At 37.2% G+C, this 24,141-nt stretch overlaps 1 protein-coding gene across 3 annotated transcripts in view; it reads left to right on the top strand.

Annotated features, from left to right (window-relative positions):
- Positions 1-20,419, top strand: part of FAM217A (family with sequence similarity 217 member A) — a 35,181-nt gene extending 14,762 nt beyond the window's left edge. For 2 of the 3 annotated variants that reach the window (XM_072603704.1, XM_072603703.1), the window contains exons 2-6: positions 671-776; positions 2,615-2,699; positions 3,515-3,586; positions 3,678-3,748; positions 18,868-20,419. In XM_072603704.1, coding sequence (XP_072459805.1) covers positions 739-776; positions 2,615-2,699; positions 3,515-3,586; positions 3,678-3,748; positions 18,868-20,098 — 1,497 coding nt within the window. In that variant the 5' untranslated portion in view covers positions 671-738 and the 3' untranslated portion in view covers positions 20,099-20,419. Of the gene's footprint in view, positions 1-670; positions 777-2,614; positions 2,700-2,750; positions 2,838-3,514; positions 3,587-3,677; positions 3,749-18,867 lie in introns of those variants that run through there. The other variant, XM_072603705.1, reaches the window with a different exon arrangement.
- Positions 20,420-24,141: the final 3,722 nt, after the last annotated feature.

Genomic DNA, 24,141 nt, shown 5'->3' with positions numbered 1-24,141 from the left:
GTAACTTTGAATACTTATTTTCCCTCCTTGATGCTCAGTTTTCTCATCTGCAAGATGAACAGAACAGCACTTTTATCAACTACCTCACACGTGTATTTTAGTAGGGAGTTTACAGTCCAGGGTTGTAACAAATAGAATATAAGTGCATGCGAGGTAACAAATGACCGTAATACAAAGTAGATGATGATAAGTGCATGAGAGGTATGAACAAAATTGCTCTTTATTAGAATTCTAAAAGGGGAGGGATCTTTGAGTACATGGGCCTTTAGTACTCTTCATACTCTATTGAGTAAATGGTGCCTGCCTCATTTCTAATTCTATGACCTATGTAGATTGTAATGGAATTTAGGAAAGCAAAGTGCATGACTTTTATCATTTTCAAATATTTCACCCTGTTTTGCCTTTCCAGAATTTATTTATCTTTTCTCCCTTTCCTCTTTTAATCTTTTGCCAGCCTGACCTTTCCTATCTGCTTCTACCTGTCTTCAAAGTATCTCCTTACTATTATTAATCTTTCTCTGGCTGATTCCTTACAGTATCAACTTGGTACCCTATCTGTTTTGCCTTCTTAATACTTCTTTATCCTCTTTTAGACAGGAGTGAAGCCTATGCTTTACTTTTATGGGTAAGACAACACGTATATAAATGTACCTGTCCTGTACTTGTATAGGAGGATTTTGAGGAAACAGAGAAGCAACTTCAACATAATGGGGAAAAGAAATTCGTTTGGTGGGATCTATGGCAGTCATCTTCCTATCTCAAACATCCCTCATGAGGTATGACATCATTTGTAACTTAAAATACTTTGTAAGAATAGCAACTCCTGTTGCCAAGTGGAATTGAGTCATATTATTAAGAATCCTTTTTTTATTTCCTTCCTAGGTATAATCAAATTTCCACTTGGTGGATTTGCAAATTGTAATAAGACTTCACTGAAATGGCCAGGCAGTGTTCTTTTTCTTGTTTTGCTCTTCACAACAAAGGACTTAAGTCACAACAGGGAGGTGGACAGGACCCCTTTGCCATAGATGGACATTCGGGCTCCGAAGTCCCGCGAAGTGGAGAGTGCCAGGCCGGACTAGGGGCCTGGGGAGGTGACCCCTGACTAGTGACATAGTGGCAGCTCCTGTGGGGTTTCTTGGGTCCAGGTTTAATAGCAGATCAGTGAGCAAAAAAAAAAAAAAAAAAGCAAAAACTTTTGAGCACCTATTATCTGCAAGTTACTATGAGAGATACAAAAAAAAAAAAAAAGGCAATCCTACTCTTAAGATCAGATTACCATAATACAATCTGGTTGACATGATACACTATAGGATATGATGGTTGATTGATGAGCCCAACCCTTCTGGCTGTTAGTAGAAGTCAGAACTGGGTTTTGTTGAAAAGGTTCCCATCTGATCTCAACAACACTTTTCACAAACTTCCCTTTACATAAAAATTTCTGCTTCACATGCTGATAGTGCGCTAGAATGTAATAACATTCCTAAGTTGAAGGTTACTTTGAAAAGTCAGTCACATATTATCCCAAACAGAAACAGAGGTCTTAAGTCAGTCAAAGAGAAAGAAATTCTGTAGTCCTTTTGGTATTCCATTCCATTGCTGAGCAACTAACTCTTCTATTAGGACATTTTTTTCCTTGTAATTAAACTATGTGCTTTGCCACTTTTTGAAGCTGTTTCCATCCCTTTCATATTCAGTGGAGAGAAAGGCCAGTTGGCTCCAATCTTTAATAAAAGTAATTTTCCATGTTTTTTTAAAATCACATTATGCTTCACATTTCACTGTTTTTACTCTTTTTCAAGGATTTTATTCTTTAATTTTCTAATCAATTTTATGATTTCTTTTTGAACTTTTCCTAAGTTTTCCTCAAGTTATGGAGTCCAGTACTAGTAAGGGTGTGACCAGTGCTGAATATAGTGGGAATAATGGGCTTAAATATGGTAAGGATTTTGTGGCATCTTAGATCTGATAGTGATCCCCAGATGTAGAAGGTTTAGTGACAATGCAATTAACTGCCAGGGTATTGAGGGAAATGAAACTATTTATGATACAGTGGTGATAATTAAAACATAAGCCCCCTTAAAAACCTGTTTTCCTTTGGCTTAAAGGAAAGTGTGGCATATTGGAGAAAGAGAGAGCTGGCTTCTGAACTAGGAAGACCTGGGTTCAAGTTCCACCTTTGATCTATTCTGGCTGTGTGACCCTGGGCAAGTCATTTAACCTCTCAGTGCTAGGCAACTGTTTAAGACTATAAATTGCAGAGAAGGTATCAACTTGCATTGGTAGAAGGAGTTTCTTCATCTGGAAGTACTTTACATCAATGAAATCAGAGGTCCAGTCTCTATCTCTTTCCTTTGGATTAAAAGCTTGCCTCAAGTGTTTCAGGTTTGTATTGGATTGATAGCAATATTTATCTGGTCCCCAACCATACTAATGAACCACAATGTATATAAGAAGCACAGGGCAAAGGAAGTATTGAAGCTTTATTGCTTACCAGAGTACATCGTTTCTAAATTAACGTATGTAGTGAATAATAAAAATTGCATTAAGAAAACGTAGCTGAGCTTCTTTAATACCTAGTGTTAAGTCTATTCTAAAACAAATGTTGTTGTAGAGTTTACCTGACTGGAATTTGGAATCAGATATCTTCACTCCTGAAAGTAAAAACCTCCCCCCTGGAAGGGAGAGTGCAGCAGGTGGTAAGCAATCCTAGATGTGCATAATTGTCTTGGAAAATAATTCATTTTAAAGGGGGTTTATTTTTAATGTATCACCAAACTTATGTAAAAACTAACTGTCATTTTCTCATACATGTTCTTTCAGGTAAGCTGAAAAAGGTAAGGATAAATAAGTTTGATTTTAAAATAATATTCAAAGCATATTTTAATGAGTAATATAGTGTCTTGAAAACATTTGTGTTCCTGAATATATTAAGTTTTAAATTTCAGTTCTTCAGAATTCTTACATGTTAGAACCATTAGTTGACTTAATGAGGCTGCAACCTAGTCATTGTAAGTAATGCTTGATGGACATATTAAATTTTTATTAGGCCAACAATCCCATAAGAGGAAGTTAGCATTAATAATAAAAACAGCCCATTTTCTAGTTATTTTCAAAAGAGAAAATATCCTTGTAAATTTTGTGAAAGTTTGAGATTATTATCAATAATTCATTATGAGGTTGTAAAAAATACTTTAACCTTTTAATTTTCATTAGAATGTTAAAAGCTAAAATGCTGTTAAGATGAGGGCAAAATTTAGATCTGTTTATTAGAAGCTTATCAGTTAATACTTCATCAATGCTTTTATGCAGAAGTTTAAAGACAACAAACACATTTAATTCTCTTTTCAACATATGTTGATTATTTCTGTGAGGATCAATAGGAATTATATGTGTATATGTAAGAAAGACCTATCTTAGGGTTTTACTGTGTATTCCTTGAAATAGAACATGAGTATGGATCTGAGATACATTCTCTTATTCTTTTTTTTAAAAATGATGTTCTGCTTTATAGAGTCATTTGGAAATTCCAGTAGAACAACTGATAGAACTTAGTTTGTCAGAGAACTCACAAAAAAAATCACAGGTGAGATATAGTCAACATAAACTAAAGGGCATGATGTAATATTGTTTTGTCTTTTAGCTCTTCATAAAATACTATTTTTTTTTGTTATCAGAACAATAGTAAACCAGGGATGTTTCAGTTCTGGAGTTACCCTCATAATGAAGCAATAACTATGGAGAATAGGTAAGAGAAATTTTATTATTCAAAGCTAAATCAAATGAAGCAGCATTACTTTTTAGATGAGCTAGCTAATTAAATATGAAATCTTCCAAGATCAGTAATATTTCAACACTTTCTAGTGATTACTAAGTTTTGAACTAGAGGAGGAAAGCATATTAACATGGATAAAAATAATAGCTCATATTTATAAGACATTTTAAGGTACACATAGAATATTTTCCAAAATAATACTGTGAAGTAGATGGTACCCCCGTTTTACAGATGAGAAAACAGGCTTAGAGAGGTTGTGTCTTTCTGGGACTGAAACTCAGATCTCCTGACTCAAGTACTCCCTTTTCAACAGAATATCGTTGAAAAATGTTCCTTTCAGTAATAGGAAAGTCATGTAAATACTCCATGTGTAGATAATTAAGAATTGACTATCAAGTATAATGTTTACATGTGCTCTGGTTCTTCTCTCACATTCTGACTAATCCATCTAGATAGGTCAGATTATTCTTTCGCCTGTGTCTCTGACTAGTTGTACTGTTTCACATCTCTGTCTTACATTTTTCAGCTCACTTTTTGCTTCCTTTTGAATCTCAGTATTACTGGATGTATTGCATGCTCCTGATGTTTTGTTTATCTCTCTACTGTCAAAGCTCAGTGTTTTAACTTTACTGTGAAATGAAAGGCTTGTGAGACAGAAGTACTGTTTAAATGATGCTTAAATGAAAGTCATATTTAAATTTCTGTTTCTAGAAATGTAAATCTAAATAACACAATTCGTGAGTTGACTTCCTCATGGTGAATACTTATACACATATAAGCACACATACATACATGTATATGTATATATACACATAGATGTATATATATACACATATATGATATGTGTGTGCAGAGAAAAAAAGATACTATCTTTTTAAGAGGAATATTTTAGGTGGAAAAGGTTTATTTCAAAGTCTTCATTGGTTTTGAAAAAGTTACATCTCCATAGTTAACAATTATCTAAATAATTTATCTTCCTTTGTGGCCAATGGATGGCGTTGGAACTACCAGAAGAAGGGTAATCTGTAGTAAGTACTCTGTTGTTGTCACCTTGGAATTTGTGGTGACAATTGAAAGGGGCTTGGTGGTATATGTATGCCCAAGAAATAGAGAGGTTCTGTTAGGGGATAGGAAGGGCTACTTCCAAGGCAATTTATTGATGGATGAGAATTTTCATTGTCAAGAGGATTAAAGTGCTTTATGATGAAATGTTCCAAAACTTGTATTCTGGGAATAAAGAAGTATAATTTATTACCTTTGGTGGTGGAAGGGAGGAGATATTACAGAAAGACAAGTTTCATTGCAAGAATCAATACTTAACAATTTTTTCTTCTTCCTACCCTTCCCACCTAATAGCAGTAGCGAATTAAACTTAATAAAATATTTAAAAGGACTCTTCAAACTTGTTTTTCGGAGATTAGACCAACATAGCAATTGACCTGTGTCCAAAAAAAATACTTTTTTCCCCTTTTCAGTAGAAAAATGAAGTTTTTTAAAATTTCAGACAGGTTTACTGTAGCTGTGTTATGTTAGGTTGGGAGAAGCTGGATTTATAAGCAGCAAGAAAATGCTATCACTGCGTATTGGTAGATGAAGAATTCATGTAATATCAGTACTTCTAACTAGCCTGGTGAATAGAAAAGCCAAAGTGACCATGCTCATTCCCCACATTAATCTCAAGATTCTGTCTCACGGTCTTTGTTGCTTTCATTTTAGTATTATCCCTAACCATGTTACTTTAAAAATGAATTTATAGCAACTAGCTTGTTGATTATTCCTGAAAACGTTTTTGTTGGGTAAAAGCTATGTATTTTGTTTTGAATTTTTCTATAAACTTTTGACTTTTGAACTTCCTAATGTTTGTCAGAATACATTTTTAAAATCTCATATTGGCATAACTGGAAATATGATTAAATGATCTTAGCTACTTATAAGAACTTCTTTGTCTTTCATTCTGGACAAATAAGGTAAAATTTTCAATGTGGCTTCAATTTGAACTAGTCCTTTTCAGATATAATATTTGAAGTATTGTGTTTATATATGGTGATAGGGGAGGGAAGTGAGTATAATTAGCTGCTTTTGTTCTAATGGTAAATTATTTCTATAATTACCTACATTAAAGCACTTTAAGTTTGTACCAGTTAACATGTATTTGCAGATAAGGCAATATTAAGTATCATTGGAAATTCAATATCAAACAATTAGGAGTATATTTTAATTCTGGAAGGACATACAAGGGAACCTTTTTTCATTAATTTGTGATAATCAGTTTGTAATTATTCTTGTCTTCCTGTGTCATTTGTGATATACAAATATTTGCTATACAGAAAGAATTAAAATAATAAAAGTTTATACCATTAGAAAAATAAGTAAAACCTAGGCTTTCCACTACTGTTGTCTTTAATCGTTCATAAAAGATGTATTCTTAGCTGTAAAGCAAATCCTTCCTTTACATTGACTACCATTATAAAATAAAGGTGTGGTCCCACAGAATTAATCTCCCAATAAATTGAGGTAAAAAATTTTGGCAAAGAAAAAGTTATGATGTTATCGACCTTCATAGCATGTTGATACTACTTTCAAAGCAATTTAGGAATATTTTAGCACTACCCTTCATCAAGACTCTTGCCCCCTTATTTTTAGACCCTGTGATTTCCTTCCATGGCTAAGAATCTCTTTACTTTTGGAATGTAACATCCTTTCTGTTTGAGTAGACTGATATATCTCATCAGAAGAGATTTCTCATATAATGTAAATTTTACCAACCCCAAAATTTATTAATAATAACTCATTTATAGAGTTCTTTAACACTTGCAAAGTGTTTCCTACATGACAACCTCATATGGCAGCATGCATTATTTTTACAGATGAGGAAAAGCTTGATATGTGAGAAATTAAGTGACTTGTCTATTGTCACATAGCTTCTAAGTATCTGAGGCAAGATTTGAATTTGCATCTCTTTTGAGTGTAGCATTCTTTCCGTTATGCCATGTTAACCTTTAATTAGGTTTTGAGTTTTGTAAAATAATTTCCCTACTTCACTTACTCATTAATTCAAAAAAAATTAACTCAAAAATTATAAAGCAGATTTATTTAAAACAAACAATACCAATACCAAACTCTTGGCTACTTGGTTATTTTAACATGCATTTTGTAGGAAAGTCAGGCTGTTTGAATTAAGACTTAGCCATTTTGGGTTTATTTTTTTTTGAAGACCAAGTAGAAATGAAGATTTGATCTGGTGATTAGAAGTTGTTTCTGTGGTTGTTGCTGTACTTTTTAACAGAAGAATTAGCATACTCTGGGAAGGTAACTTGTAGTTATTTAAGTTTGAGTAACTAGATTCTAGATTGTAAAGGTCATGTCACAAGCACAGTTATAGAATCAGATAATCTTAAGAGTTGGAAGGAACCTCAAAGGGTATCTAGTAAAGCCCTTACCAGGACAGGAACTCTACAATACCCCTGATAAGTAGTTATCTGGTTTGAAAGACCTCCAGTGAGGAGAGGAAGGAGTATAACCTACCTGCCTCTCAAGGTAGCCTATTCTGCTTTGGACAACATTAATTGTTGGGAAGTTATTCCTTCTGCAATATGGACATTTGCCCATCAGTGCTCCTTCCTGGCTTTAGTGCCATGGAAACTTCTGTTTACTAGGGATATCAGGATATCAGAATTGTAGGAGACTTACACCTGGACAGGGGATTTGTGTCAGGAAACACAAACTTTGAAAAAGAATAAAATAGAAGGGAAACCATGGGAGGTTTGACAGCAACTGTCACTGGAATTAGGCATCATTAGTGCTGTCAAGATGTTAATGTATTTAGTGAACAGTTCCCTTTAGCCTCTTTTCACCAAACCACTGCCCTGGAGTCCATTGCTACCTTGTCTCAGCTCACTGCAACAGAGTTGTAGAAAGGGTAAATGGGGGGAGGATACTGTGGCCCTCTTGAACTTGCTCCTGAGCCACTTGTTTGATTTGCTGTGTGAGCATTTGTATCTCAGAAACTGGCAAACTATATGAATTGAGTTTGACTTACCGTTTTATTAACTGTCTAGACTTAAGGGTATGATGGAGAAAATGTTGATACGAATTAAGCTGTATGTCATTCATTTTTTGGAGAGCATGTTGTTAAATATTTACCAGCACACCTCTGTCTGTTGCCCTCCCAACTGACTGCACATTGCCACCAAGCTGGAATAGGGTAAAGTGTTGCTGGACTAGACCTAGTTAAGGAATAGGGTGTTCACATTCTGATGCTGTCACTTCCGGGACCCAGCCCAAGACCTGAGCCTCAGATAGTCAACAAGCATCTACCATGTGCCAGGTGCTGGGTGAAGCACTGGGGATAACAGAGATACAAATGAAACGATCCCTGCTCTCAAGGAGCTTTTGTTCCATGGATTAAAACGTGCGTGTGTGTACATATAAAACAAATACAGAGTAATTGGTGGGAGAGGCGCACTTGTTAGCCAAAGGGGTCAGGAAGGCCTTCCTATCAGGCAGTGCTTGAGCTGAGCTTTAAAGAAGACTAAGGATTTTACAGGGTTGGTACTAGGAGAGCCCGTTTCAGGCATGGGGAATGGATTGTGCAAAGGCATAGAGACAGGAGATGAAGTGTTGTGTGACAGGAACTGAAAGACCTGTTTGTCTTTACTGAGGTAGTGCATGAAGTAGAGTACTATATAGTAAGGCTTGAAAAGAAGGGGTTGGCCAAGTTATGGAGGGCTTTAAGTGCTAAATAGAGAAGCTTGTATTTGATCTACTGGAGCAAGGAGCTACTGGAGTTTGCTGAACAAGGAAATGACACTGGCTTAGGAAAATTGCTTTGGCAGCTGTGTGGAGGATAGATGGGAGAGGAGACCAATTAATATATTATTGTGTTACTCCAGTAGAGGAGTGATATGGGTGTGAACTAGGGTTTTTGGTTGTCTTGGTAAAGAGAGGAAAATAGATTGGAGAGATGTTGTGGGGGTAGAAGTGACTACTGATTGGATACCTAGGATATACAGGAGAGTTGAAGAGTCAAGAATGATGCTGAAGTGGTAAACCTGGGTGATTAAAAGGATCCTTTTGTCCCTACAGAAATATGAAAGTGTGGAGGAGGAGGAGGTTTTAGAGGAAGATAATGAGTTCCAGTCTGGACATGTCGAGTTTGGAATATCTTTAGATCTTCTGGTTTAAAACATCCAGTTAGTTGACAGTTGGTGGACTGCAACTTAGGAGAGAAATGAGAGTAACTCTTCTCAAATACTAGAATCTCCAGCATCAGAGCCTTTGCTTCCAGGATCTAGCCCACGAGCAAAGATTCAGGTACCAGACTTTCTGCTGCCAGGACCTCATCTACAAGAAGGTCCCACCATCTACTTACAGGCCCAATTTTCCTTTTCCCTAGTGTTTGAAAGAGAAATGCCACTGTCTTTTTCCATTCATAGCCCTTGAGGATGGAAGGCCCAGTCAAAAGGGATGATATCTATATCCTATGGCTAGCAAACTCCTACTTCTTCCTCTCCTAGTCTGTGTCACATAGAATTCTAGGATGCCTAAGAAAGAACAGGCTCTCTCCTATTCCTTATCTACCTCAACCCTACCACATCTCTACCTGCTTCTGTCTTCACCTTCCATTTTGCCCTCTGGAATCACTGTCCTGTTATTAACAAACTTTCCTTTATCTTAGATTTTTTACTCTTGAGCTCCTTCCATTTTGTGGCACTTAGGGAATCCTGGCTCCCTCTAGAAGACACTGAATCCCTGGCTATGCTTTTCGGTATTGGATGCACCTTCTCTAATGTTCCTAGACACAGTAGGCCAGGAAGAGGATAAGCTTACTTACACTCCTCACTCCCATTTCCAGACCCTCTGTCTGCCACTGTCACTTAGCAACCTCTTCTTTGAGGTTTGCTCCATCCAGATATATAAGTATATTGATTTTGACAGCTATTGACTTCTCAGTATTCTGCCATCCTTAAGTAGTGCTGTACCTGTTTCTATATCTTCCTTTCCACCCCAGTACCCTCCCTTGGGGACTTCAGTATACTTACTGATGTTCCCTCAAATACCCTGACCTCCACGTTCATCATCTCCTAATCTGCCATGTCCTGTTCCTTCTCTCCACCTCACTCATGCACAGGAATTGTCTACTTTCATGATAAAGAACTCTGAATTTTCTCTATCTGACCATCTCCTCTTAACCTTCTGTCTGTCCCTCCGCTTTAGGCTTAACCTTACTCTTCATCCTCGCCATGACTTAGTCCCCACATCTCTCATTACTCACTCTCCCATGTTATCACTCTGTTCTGGTTTTACTTGCTTCTTTCCTAATTTCCTCTGTTCTTAATTAGCTTACTGTAACATTGCCCTCTACTCTTGAATCCCTTGTTCCCTCTATCATTTATTGTTCATGCTTTGCCAAATCCAAACCCTTGACTCCTTGAGCCACTTGTGTGTCTTCCTCCCCTCCCCACCTCCCTTACCTTACACCCTTTCTCCTCCCTCTATTTCTGTTCATTCTGTTCTATTTCTAGCTCTGTTGGAAAAGGTCCCACAATAGTCCTGTCTGGGCCTGTTACAAATTTATGGTGTGGGGCCTCATTCCCCTAACTCAGGGGCAGGGAACCTATGGCCTCAAAGCCACATGTGGCCCTCTAGATCCTCAAGTGCAGCCCTTTGACTGAATCCAAACTTAACAGAACAATTTGTTCAGGTTCCCCACTCTTGCAGCCTAACTGAATCTATCCCACTCTCCACAGTAGCTGTTCCACACTTCCTCATATTTCCTAAAGCCTCCTACACCACTTGCTATCTCCTTCCACTTATCTGATGATCTTGCTGCATACTTTACTGACAAAACAGAGGGTGTTCACTATAAGCTCCCTCTTTCCCATTCTCCATCTCAGTACCCTTTAATATTAACCTGTATTACATCTCTCTTTGCTCAAGTCTGAGCAAGAGGTGACTCTTCTTCCCAATAAAGTCATCCAGTATATTTGCTCTCTTGTCTATACCCCTTCTACTGCCTTGGGCAGTCATTCCATTCCCTCTTTTTAATCTCTCCTTGAAAAGATCCTTCCTTTGCCTACAAACATGCCAGTGTCTCCTCTGAAAAAAATCTTTACTTGAATCTACTTTCCCCTCAAGCTATTATCCAATGTCTCCTCTCTTTCTAAATTTATGGTCAAAGTTATCTTACATCTGTTACTCCCACTTCCTTTCTTTTTCATTCATTTCTCAACCTCTTACAGTCTGACTTATGATTTCATCACTTGACTGAAACTGCTTTCTCCAAAATTACCCAATGACTTTTTTCATCTGCCTTTGAAAAGTAGCAGGGGTCCCAGAAATCCCTTGGCAGATATTCTCAAACTGGTAGAAACTGGGATGATCCTAAATGGGGATCATCTTTTGCTAAGGTACCATCTGCTCCAATCCAAAACTGAAAATTGTTGACTATCTATAGATTGTCTGGGGCATCTTGGGTTGGCAAGACATGCAAATTCACTTTTCTCTTATTCAAAGTTCAGTAATCCACCAAAGAAATAAATCTTCTACATACTGCTCCCATGGATGATAGTGATAGAAGAACTTCATGAGTGCAGTTGACTTTAGTTGGTTCCTGGGTTCTTCCATCATCTCAAAAGAGCAATTTTACAAGTCCACTCTTGGAAAGATTGGGAGTCACTGACGTGGATTGTGTACATTGCTCCATGGATGGACGCCATATTCCATTAACATGGTGAAAACACAACAGCTCTTATGCTGAGTTTCTTCTGCAGATAATCCTATCTTTAGCCAGTGGAGAATTCCCAGATTGAATGTTTCTGGATCCATAAGGGGGCTGAAGGGTTCTTGATGGTCTTGTCCAGCACCATACTCTAGCACAAGAGCCATGGTGTGGCTGAGCTTCTTTGATTGCCTCAGGTTCTTGTTTAGGACTTAGAAATAGGCTGAAGCTGGTTCAGGTTAACACTGAGATTCCTGGTATGTTTTAAGGGTCTAGGCCAGAATCATGGCATCCATGTCCTTTACCAGAAAGAAGGCAGTTTAGCTTCTGTGGCTGTGTTCAGATGGTTCTCTTCCCATAGTGCTCCACTTTGACCTCTGGTCCTAAGCCCCTGGGAGGGATGGCTTTGCTCAGGGGTCATCTTACAGCAGTCTTGGCCTGAGCTCCTTCAAGGAAGTTTAACAGAATTCAGGTGACCTATTTCTTGTTCTCAGTAACTTATACTTGCAAGCCATTTTCCTGAATTCATATGGAGACACTTTTTTCTTCATTTTTGCCGCTCTGTGTCCCCATCTTTGCGTCTATACTCCTGACCAAGTTTATCAGCTCTAAGTAACTCACTGTGCATTCATCGATAGGCACAACTGAAAGTAATTCATCATGTACCAATCCCCTGCTCTTTTCAATCAGTCTAACATTGTTCATCAGTTCTGTAGGCACTCTCCCTATAATTATCATCCACTGGAGCAGCCTTTCTAACCATAAAAGAGCTAAAGGTCTTTCCTCCCTTCTCTTTCATGGCAATCTAGAACTTGACATAGTTATCCAGTACTTATTCTTGTGTCATTAAATTGGCTGTCCAGCATTTGCAAGCATTCCAATACTACGACCTCAGAGCTATGCATTTTGGAGGACTACACAGCATGCAGTCAAAAACAGGTCCTCACTCCACACTTTTCTCAGCTTTTAACTTGTTCATCAACTTCTGTTCATTACTAAGGGTGTTAGTGGTGGTTGACCTTCATTCTCAAAGAGGACCAAAATGACATCACTATGTCAGTCAAGTTTCAGTGTGTCCATCTATGGCTGATCAGACCAATATGAACTTGGAATGCTCTATTACAGGTCGGGCACACATAGTCTCTATGAACATTCAGAGTGGATACTCTAAATTTGAGCACCCTGCATTTCCTTTGAGTTGTTTCAGCTCTGCTCTAGTCATAGAACACAGCACTTTCTCTGATGTGAACACACCATGCTGGGCTGTCCTGTGCCAGTGACTCCCATGTCACATATCAATTTCAAAGTTCTTAAAAGAGACCTTGAGAGTGTCCTTGAATCGCTTCTTCTGTCCACCATGTGATTGCCTGCCCCATGCGAGTTCTCCATAAAAGTCTTTGTAGCAAGCGTACGTTTTGCATTCAAGCAATATGACCAGTCCATCAGAGTTGCGTGGTCAGAAACAGGTTTTGAATGCTTGGCAGTTTAGTTTGAGAAAGGACCTTGGTGTCTGGTATCTTCAGAATCTTCCTAAGACAATTCAAATGAAAGTGATTCCGTTTCCTAGCATGGTGGTGGTAAACTGTCCAGGTTTCACAACAATGAGGTCAGCACAGTGGTGTGAGAAACAAGCATCTTACCAAGAACTCCACCTGGCCAATTAATGAAGTCAGGAAAAAAGGTTTTTATTTCATTCATTCATTCATTCATTCATTCATTCATTTATTTATTTATTTTATGTCCTTTAGGATAGGTGACCTGACTGACAACCCCTCGTGGTACAGGCACAGGCACACCAAGTGCTGGGTGCTTCCAGCTTTTTAATTCCCATTCTCGACCTTGGGGTCCCTCCTCTGTTCCATTGACTGGATACAACTTCCTGAACTTCTTATTCCATGTTCATCTCCTAGATGTATTCCTCCTCCCTTGTCATGCATTGCATGTGCATTCAAATCGGCTTGCTCCATCCTTGGGGGGTGGGGGGAGGGCAGGGGAGTGCGTGTGTGTGTGTGTGAGAATTAATGTTAAACAGCTTGTTAAGCATGTGCACAAGCTTCTGACCTTTTACTCAGTCAGAAGCCTGGTTCTGCTAGGTCACAACTCTATTTGGAACTAGTTACTTCTGCCTTACATCCTGTTATCTTTCCTACAAGGCTGGGAATATGTACATGTCACTTCTGTGGAAATAGAACTCCTTCTCACAGTGGGAAACTCCTTGATAATATTTCTTTAGTTGTTCCACAGTTTCAGGCAGCTCACACAACTCAGCTGTCTCTTTGTCTTGCTTCCTTTATACCTCAGTAACTGGCATTTCCTCAGAGTGTACATGGGATGGTAAAGTGGTTTCAGTATCATTATCTTAGTCAGTAGTCTCAGATAAGGGCCCAGTCTTGCTGTAAAATGAGAATTTGGGATTATCTCTTGTTTTTAAATCACCTTTATGTAGATTTCTCTGCCCAATGAGCCGTCCCTTAGGATATTTTTAAAAAGCAGTTCAGCAAAACCAGTCCATACATCAGTTATTTTTCTTCCATCAAAATATGTTGGTGTCCATGAATCAGGATGCAGATACTTCACAGGACAGCTCAAGTTGTTGATGAGCCAATGAATGGTGCTTATTCCTGGATATCGTAGAGTCAGGCTTGACAAGGAAGGACATCTCAGCACTTCATCTTTCTATTTTAGTCAGTTCAATCGATAAACATTTATTAAATGCTTATTATGTGTCATTCTTCTAAGAGCAAAATTGAATTTCATTGGGTTCCCTGTAGGTTGATTCTTTTTGCTCACATATTTAAAAAGCTAGACTTTAATGATTTTTCAGGCTAGGAAAGAATATATAGGGACCGATTATCAAACAAATGCTAAATACTATATGAAGATTGCTTCTTTTTTGTTTTAATTATTCTGAATTGTGAATTTTAAAATGGTGAGAAAATACAGACTATAATTTCTGACAGTATGTTCAGTATTCCACACCAGTAGTATTCCACCTCTGCAAAATAGAGTTTTCACAGTCTTTCAAAGATCATTGCTAGAAACACACAGGAAGACTGTGTGGAATAAAGAATGCTGTATTTTGAGTTGACCAACTTGGGTTCAAGTCCTGTTTCTTCCACTCTGTGACCATGAGCAAATCATTTCACCTCTCTATGCTTTATCTATAAAGTGAAGGGACTAGACTTTCTCCAGTTTTAAATCTGCGATATGTTATAAAGCCACAGTGGAAACAAAGATCACTGACAGTGACTCAGCAACCACATCTGCCAGGTCGTGCAGTGTTACGTTTTAGTTCATTGGGGTCTGGTGACTTGAACTCGTTGAACATTACTGGATCACTTTTATGATCTCATTTATCTTGGGGCTTCAACTGCCTGTAAACCATTTTTATTTTTTTTCTTTGGTAGTAAAAATAAGAGTCTTCTCTCACCACTTTCTGTCACTGACCCACCCACTCATTTGCAGTCCTAGCTTTTCTTTGATCTTCCCTTGGTCTCCAACATAGTTTTTAAAACCCTTTTATTAGTCTGTCTTCCTTATCAGCCTCAATTTATTCTGTGACTTAGTACTCCAGATATTATTCTTATGGGGTTTTGCCATGGTTTTGTATTCAAATCTCTTTACCTGCCCCTGCTACCATGGTCTGTGTGTCTTTTTAATAATATAAGTGGATTGATGAACTTTTTATCTATTCACATTTCTCTCTTTAGGTAGCCGTCCCTTCTTCCCCTCAGAATCATTTGTTTCATAAATATTTAATCCTTAAGTTTCTCATCTTTAGACTGATGTAATATTAGACTATGGCATCTTACTTAACTTTTCTCTGAACTCTTTTAGATCTGCTTTTCCATGAATCTATAGTGCCTGCAGGACTGTGTCTAGCTGTCCTCTCCTCCATCACTGTTTCTAAGATGGAGTGGTCAGCTCCTTTTGAAAGTTACCATAATTCTGAAATCAGTAATCAATTCTTCCTTATTGGTCAAACTCAGATTTAGCATGTAACTTCTCTTTTCCTTCCGCTACATTTTTTAAAAATAATTATTTTATTTGTTTTCAGTGTTCTGTAATCACTTCCATATATCTTAGATTTTTTTCCCCTCCCACCTACTACTTCCCTCCTCTCTCCCCACTCCCTCCCCAAGATGGCTTGCAATCTAATATAGGTTCTGTACATACATTCCTATTAAATACAGTTTCACCATAATCATGTTGAATAGAAGAATTAAAATTAATGGGAGAAACCATAGAACAAAACATAACACAAAAGAAAATAGTCTGCTTCTTTCTGTGATCCAATTCCATAGTTCTTTCTCTGGATGTGGAAGGCATTTTGCCTCAAAAGTTCATTGCTTCCTCTTACATCTTGAAGAATTAAATTACCATTAAATTCTCGACTTTTTGTGAAGTGATTACTCTAGTGGATGTACAGTTAATTAAAATTTTCCTTCATAAAGATATGCCAGCTCAGTTTGATGATGTTTCCTGAATTCCTTGTCTGTCTCTTCCCGAGTCTGTAATATACTCCCACAACAGTATTTTTTCTGTTTCTCTCTATTGATCTTTTCCACCTTACCTCTTTTTTTCCATTTTTCCTCTTTTCTCTAGTTCCTGGATTTCCTCACTTACATTTGCTTTCTAATCATTATATAGTGCTACTTTATATAAGGTTCCCTTTGTTTCACTAATTTTGAGTTAGACATTCAATTCATTAGTCCCCACAATGTGCAGAGCACTATGCTAGAGTCTGGATATGTGACTACAGAAGAATTTATTATCTTCCATAGTCATATTACAGTAATAAGTCTAATCACACTCAGTCTTAAGGATAGCATATGTATATTTGAATTTGTATCCTTCCTCAGGGTTTCTAGTTTACCTTGTTAATTAGCCATATATTTTGCATTCCATTAAAGCTGAGACTATGGGTTTCATTGCCAATTCTTTTCTTGGACATAGATTCCTTTGAATATTGGGCCTCTCTAATATTCTTATTCCAGTATTGTATTTGCTACTTTCTGGCTCTCTACTGCATCTTTAGTTTAACGCCATTCAAATAAAAGAAAAATAAGTCTTTTTTCAGCATTTGTTGACTCATTTTACGTATTTTTAGTTATCTTCTGGAAGTCTGTATCCTATTCTCAGACAATTTCCTCCAAAGCTTTTCATCTCCTGCACCTGCTGTTCTCTTGAGGCCTCTTCTTTTAGTTGACAGTTATGACGTAACGCCATACTCTGTTCATTGTGGTTTTATGGTACATTATTTTGGTTCTTCTCTTTTTGAAGTTTTCTAAAACCTACCTCTATACTTTTCTGGTATTAGTAAAGCAACTACATTGATAAATGTAGGACAGTATGTTTTAAAAATCCCTGATCTGGGTAGTAGCTTTGGCTCTGGGATTAATGTGCTGTATGACTTGAGGCAGGTCACCCATGTCTTCCTTTGCTCCTCTCTGTGTGAGAGGGTTGGACTGAGTAATAACAACTCATACTTTATGGTTTGTAAAACACTTTATTCATAATACTTCTGTGGAGTAGGTAGTATAGGAATTATCCCCATTTCACATATGAGGGAACTGAGGCTATTAGAAGTTAAGTGACTTTCTCATGAGCTTGTAGCTAGTAAATGTCAGTTAGGACTTGAATGAACCTGTTAAGATTCCAAGCCGGGTACTAACGTTCTTTCCAGCTCTAAATTCTGTGATTTAGATGTTAAAGCTGAAGTGGGAATTAAGTACATGGGGAAGGGTGTGTGTATGCATAAATACATAAAAGTGCATGTACAGAGGAAAGTCTTAAAAATACTTTTAAAGCATCATATTCTACCTTGATATGGTAAAGTATATATAATAAACTATACTTTAGTGGTAAGCGTATGCAGCACATGATTGAAATAAGACAAGATTAGTTAGGAAGACTACTATTCTGTAGTAACATACTAAATTTTGAAAGATAGAGACTCAACAGGTAAAAAGAGGGAATTCTTCATTCTGCTTGGAGAAGTAATAGCTTGTGCAAAGGATGCAAGACTTTGCTGTGTTCCAGAGAGGGTTATAGCCTTGGTCAGACCACATTTGTAGGAGTTTCTGGCTGTCACATTTTGGCAGGACTCTCCCAAAGACATTAAAGAAGAGTGACCAGGATAAGGACATATTCAAAACCATGTCATTTGGATATCATTTAAAAGAACTGAGAATGTTAAGCCTAAGAAAAGATTCATGTTATTAAAAAGAATTGTAGAAGAATTAGACTTATGTCATGCAGCCCCAGAATGCAGGACAAGAATCAGTAGGTGAAAGTTAGAGAGACAAGTTTCTGCTCAATACATGGAAAATCTTCCTGACAACCAGAGCTATCTAAAAATGGGCTGCTTTGGGAGGAAATCTTTAAGCCAAGTTACTTGACCACTTGACAGAGTTATTATGTAGGAGCTTCCTGTATTAGTTATTAGAGAATGTGACCTGTCATATGCCTTTCAAGCTCATAACATTCTGTGATTCTAGGGCAGTCAACAAATGTGAATGGCTGTAATAGACACTGTGTCAGTCAACAACAAAAAGTTAAGTTGGTGAAATTGGGGGTTTGGGGACAGAGAATTGCTAGAGGGGCCTTTATGATCAGACAGGAATTTGCATTAGGTAAAAAGTGAGATATCACCCCTTCTAATGAATAATAGCTGACATTTATGTAGCAGTTTACAGAGCAGCTTTGGTGTTGTGAAAAGGATACTAGCTTTGGAATCAGAAAACCTGGGATTTTTAATTCCCGCTATGACACCTACTAGCTGTGTAGGCTGAGCAAGCCCCTTCTCTGAGCTTTAGTGTCCTCATTTGGAAAATGGGGATAATAATAGTTATGTCCTCCACCTCACGGGATTTGTAAATCTCAAGAGTACTATATAAATGTGAGCTATTATTATTATGTGCAAACATTATCAATAGATAGGATGCTATGTCTGGTTATGGTGCTTCTAGGGTATAGAGACTTTTGGTATCTAATCTGTTTTAATCCAGGATGTACTTAAATTTATTCATTTAAAAATAATTTATCATGCCTTGACTATCAGGTTTAGTTATAATTGAAAATAAAATTTTACTTTATATCTTTATGCAAAGTAATAGAATCCTGGTCTTTAAATAAAAAATATGGCTGTAGTACTACTTGGTTGGCAAGATCAACCAGAAAATACTTGGTTATTTAGTTCACAGACAATTATTAAGAACTCTGAAAGTTAACGTTTCTCTATAGCTCTATGTCTGTGCAACATTCAGAATTGATATTTGTCAGTCTTTAACTTTGTTTACTTATCCAGTATTCATTTCTAAAACATTCTAACTCTAGTAAATAAATCTAACATTAATTAATTTTTTTAAAGGGATTTCCAAAAATCTTCAGTGGAAACTGGCTTTAATGTAAATAATAATCCTCTAAGGCTCTTCACTCTGAACCACTCACTAACAGGTGCTTCAGTTGACAAACAAGCTGGTTCTTATTCTGGATTGCAACAACAGATGCCATTAAGTCTCTGCTGGCCTTATGCTGATGGAGACTTTTGTAAAGCTAGAAATGAGCCTCAGAGTAACTCATATTCAGCAATAGAAAACAATAGTGGTGAAACTTTATCTGCTTCAAATTGGAACATAAAATGTGGGAACAGCAGCATTGAAGAAAATCTTACTGATGAAAGTGATTTATCAGAAAATGAAAAAGTGAATGATACATTACTCAGTTACTTTAAAAAAATGGACCTGAAATTAAAGCCAGAAGTAATAGAAGACTTTGAAGAATCTTTCTTGGAACAGCCAAGTAAAGTATTTTCATATCCTGATTTTCTCCCTCCACCTTTTAATACTCTAGACTTGCACAAACTGGCCTTCTCAAAATCTGAAAATTGGAAAGTGGCATTAGATCCTATAGAAAGGTCCATTGAGCAGTTGATAGGTCGTTTACTGGAGATGGAAAGAATACAACATCTGACTATACAAAAGGAGAGGCCAAAGATACCAGTCAACTGTTTTACTCAAGTCATTACTGAAAGGCCCAGTTCATCCAAAGGCTCATCCAAACAAAAGCCATCAAGACATCCTGAATCTCTGCCCCTTCAGACAACATGCGTAGATAAAAGTAGAGAAAAAAGAAAAAACAATTCTAATTCTTGCAAACTTGAGCAGAATGCTTCAAAATGTAGCTGGAACAATGCTGATAAATATAAATGGAATTCCAGACCACCATCTATCAAAAGCTCTTCTACCACAAAACAAATCATTGCTACTTATGACGACTTAAAAATTTCCAAAGGTTCCTCTTTAAGTCCATGCCAAGAAGCTTCATCCAGACCTACTTCAAGCCATTCTATTGCTCAGACAACTCATCCACTGGTTAAAATGGTTTCAACAAGATGCCTACAGCCAAAGTCTCCAATACCTGTGTCATCTCTATCTCTTTGTTTGCCTGAGGCACAAGAAAGCAAACCATCAAGAAGTAAAAAGAAACTTTATCGGAAAAATATAGCTGTAAATAGGCCATTCCATGTTCAGAAGAGACATTGTTTATCTCCTTCATTGACAACTAAATGTGAGAAGTGCTCACACACTGATCAAAAATAATTTTTTTTCTGTCTTAATTCTCATTGGGAATAAGCCCACCAAACCCGTTGAAATCTGACTTATCACCCCTACTTACAGGTATTTCAAAACAAAACAAAAAACCCCAAAGATTTCTTGAAGTGATGTGAAGAAAAATCTTGTGAAAATTCCTACTTTATACGTCATATAAATCTGGGAGTTTTTATGATGATGACAGATTTGTGTTTCATCACCAAGAAACGTTTTCACTGAGTAAACCAGATTCTAAAGACTGTCCTTTTGTTGTGACTGTTTTCCTGTGCAATTACATCAAAAATCAATAAATTGGATAATTGACTTGAATTCTGTGGTTTTTAATTTCCCTGGAATACTCATTTGCTTTATAATCGAAGAAGAATGTGTTATATGCAAGATGTACTATATTATAATTGCAGTTTTTGGTGGCACTCTGCCATTCCCCTTGATTGCATCTTCTGGTTTTTTTAACTGCCTTCCTTATTCTAATTATCTTCTTTTTTCACCTCTTTTTATCCTCCCTTCTCCCATACCTTTCTTTTTTCATACCTTTCTTTTTCCCATGCATTAATGGAGTGCAGGTGATTCATATTAGTACTTACAGCTAAAAAGGTTACTAAACTCATAAGCTAAATTAATAATGTCTCTACTTCTTAAGCCCTTTTGAAAAACTATTCCCCTTTGTCTTATCAAGTGTTTTTTAAAAAAGGATGCTAGATGATGAATCAAAAAGATCTGAGATTAGGTCCACTTGTTTCATAGGGACATTAGGAATAAGAAACTGTCTGTGATTTAGTCATTGTAGGAAACTATCTCCTTCATTTCTCTGCCAATGCTGTTCGATAATTTTGTAGATAAGTCCTGTAGAGTTGACTGAAGTAGATAGAAGTTGAGTGATTTGCCTAGTGTCACATAGCTAGTAATTCTCAGAGGCAGGATTTCCACTACCCTTGGCTGCTCCTTTAGAGAAGATTGAAGACATAATGTGACACTGGCCATTTTCCTACAGAAGTGAAACTCAATATATACAGCCACTACTTGCTTCACATGCCAGTGTAATGGTTTGAAAATGCCAAGTGTAGAACAAAATGTGCTAAGTAAAATTCCACTTTAACAAATAGAGCAACCAGTCCTCCTTTCTCCACAGCTTTGCACCTTCTATAATAGTAGAATTGTTCAGATGAATACTTTATACACTGCTAGAAATATATTTCCATTCTATAGAAGCCAAGGGTGAAACATCTAAAGTTCTTTCCTGTAATAAATTACTGAGTTAATGGCTGGAAAAGAGAAACCATTGGGGGAAAAGTCAAGTCATCATGCATTCATCCATGCTTTTTGGATATCTTTTTGTCTCTTCTGTGCTTTGGCTTTGACAGACAGCTGGAGAGTTCAAGTGGTCAAAATATTTGAAAAAGGGTGAGGGAAGTTACTGCATGATGTCAGAAAAAAAAGAACTGCAGAAAGGCCAATTATAGCATAGCATCCCCTTTTCTCTCTCCCTTCAGGGCAAAAGCACTGTCCGTTTCTTTTGTTATGGACAAGAGATCTTACGTGTCACTCAAATATAACGTAAGGGACATTGTATTCCTTCAGTTTCTACTTTTAACCTGGCCATCCATCTTTGCTTTCCTCTCCTCCACCTAGCCAAACCTCACTTAGTTCATCATCCAGTCATCTTCATTTACACACTTCCTTCATCCTTGTTCTGACCACCCTATCCTACTTTTCCTTGCTAATATGCTTGACTATGTCATGCCTTTTTTCACTTTTTATCTCCCATAGCACTTAGAGTAGTTTTTGGTCTTAGGTGATGCTCAAAGCAATACTGAATTCTGTTCCTCCTCCCAAACTACAGCCTGGTTATTTCAAATGTTCCTCCCATTTATCTTGCTGCGCGTAAAACTCATCTCCCGGATCATATATGAATTTATGTTAAACCTTACCACTTAGATTTCAGCTTTTTCAATACTTGAAACTATCACATAGAACAGAGAGCAAATTTGTACTAGGTTGTTCCAACTATAAAAACTAAGACCCAAAGGGTACAAAGTATATAAGGAGACAGATTTGGGGGCAAGGCAAAATAGAATGACTTTAAAAATTACACAACCATGTCTCCAAAGGGGATGCCTTCAAAGGTATTATACTTATATATATAAAAAAAAAGTATATATGAGATTGAATGGCCATCCTTGATGCAAGAAGGATAATGTAGCAGGGCTTCTTGCCATATAAGAGGCTGGACTAGAGGCCTTCAAAGGTCTTTTCCCGTCTTAAAATGCTACGATCCAACAGAAGTGATGAGAAAAGCCCTTAACCTTGTACAAAGTGAGTTATTACCTTTTATAGTTCCTTCAGCTGGAATATCACATCAACTTCAAAAAAATTAATTTATAAAATAATTTAGCAATTGACATTCAAAATTGCCTTAAGCAACTTTAATTTGAAAAACTATGCTTTCTCTTGACTGTAAGAAGTATAGATACCATTATGCAATGCAATACAAGAGACAACTACACTGAATGAAATTTTGTAATTAAAAGAAAATCTTTCTGAAATTTTCTTGGTGAAGCAGATTTTCTAATGTAATTGTGTTATTACTTTACAGTAACTGGATAAAAACTGCACACATGGGACTTTCTATATTTCATACATGTAGAAAGGAGGGAAAGGTTTTCTAACAAAACATTTTGTAATGAAACATTTTCACCTATCATTTTCAAAAGCCAGAGGTATAAATGATTTGTACTACAGAGGCAAAGTTATTATTTTCATAATCTATTTTGCATTCTAAAACGTAACTGATATGCTGATACCTCCCTCAGTAGCACATGTTGTAGCTCCTCTATGTACCGTATTGGACCGTTAAGTTGCTCTGGCCAACGCTCTGATGATGAGACTTTAGAAACTCCAAGGCACTGTCAATTTATCTAGATCCATTCAGCCTTTCCAACGAGGCTGAGACATGTCAGAGCCTTCAAGAAACCAGGCTTACTTTTCATGCCACAATGAGATTTTAGAGGATTTTAGGTGGTCTTGACCTGTATCTTCATGGCTGCGAACTCCTCTTGTAGAATTCCCTCACCTAAAGCACATTAGCAGTTCACTTAAGTCTTAGTTGCATGGGGCAGGCTGAGGACAGTGGACTGCTCTCACACCTGGTAACAGCTGGGACAGGAACCCAGGTCTTCTGGGTTGCACTACCTCATGTTACCTTCCTTTATTTACACATGAAGATCAAGCAGGGCATGATGGTATATGCCTATAATCACTGCTACCAAGGAGTCTGAGGCTGGCAGATCTTTTGCAGTCTGAGATTCTGTGGGGCTTAATCCAATCAGTTGATTGGGTGTCCACACTTAAGGAAAGTATTAGTAATGGCAAGTCCCTAGAAGCAGGGTTCACCTAGGTTGCCTGGGGAGGGACAAATTGGCCCAGGTGAAAGGAATAGGTCCAAACTCCTATGGCAATCAATCAAAATGGGAATGGGTTCTGTTAGCAATAATATTTACATAGCCCTTTAATGTTTGCATCTGCTAAAAAAATGTAACTTTTTTAGATGGTAATAGTTTAGATTCATGTAAACAATATAAACATTAAGTAGGGCCTTCTCAGACCCTCCCCTGTGCAGTATTTGTAGTGTGGATGTAGTGTGGAAAAAATTCCAAGTATAAGCTCATCTGACAGTGGGACTGTTTTATCATTGTGTGACAAATAAGCACTTGATATTTAATTGAAATCCTCCTCACAAATAGATGCCTGTTGTCCTGTGCTTCAGGACTCTCTAAGAGATCTCATGGAAAAGAAACTTCAAATAGCTGCTTAGGTGATCAGTCTAATTATTTAAAATTCTGAAAACTATTCTACATTCAGCTCTCTTTCCTACATATTCTTCCAGCCCCACTATGCATAATTAGAAGTCAACAATGAAAAAGGGTAAAAGAGTGAAACTCAATAACAATGACTTCAGCCAAATGGATTCTATCTCAAAAAACAAACCCCAGCCTTCATCAACTCCCACCCCTTAAAAACAAACAAACCACATA

Source organism: Notamacropus eugenii, chromosome 4 (genome assembly GCF_028372415.1).
Source record: "Notamacropus eugenii isolate mMacEug1 chromosome 4, mMacEug1.pri_v2, whole genome shotgun sequence".
Classification (NCBI taxonomy): Eukaryota; Metazoa; Chordata; class Mammalia; order Diprotodontia; family Macropodidae; genus Notamacropus; species Notamacropus eugenii.
The sequence above is the reverse complement of the archived record's forward strand: the minus strand, read 5'-3'. Positions and strand labels throughout refer to the sequence as shown.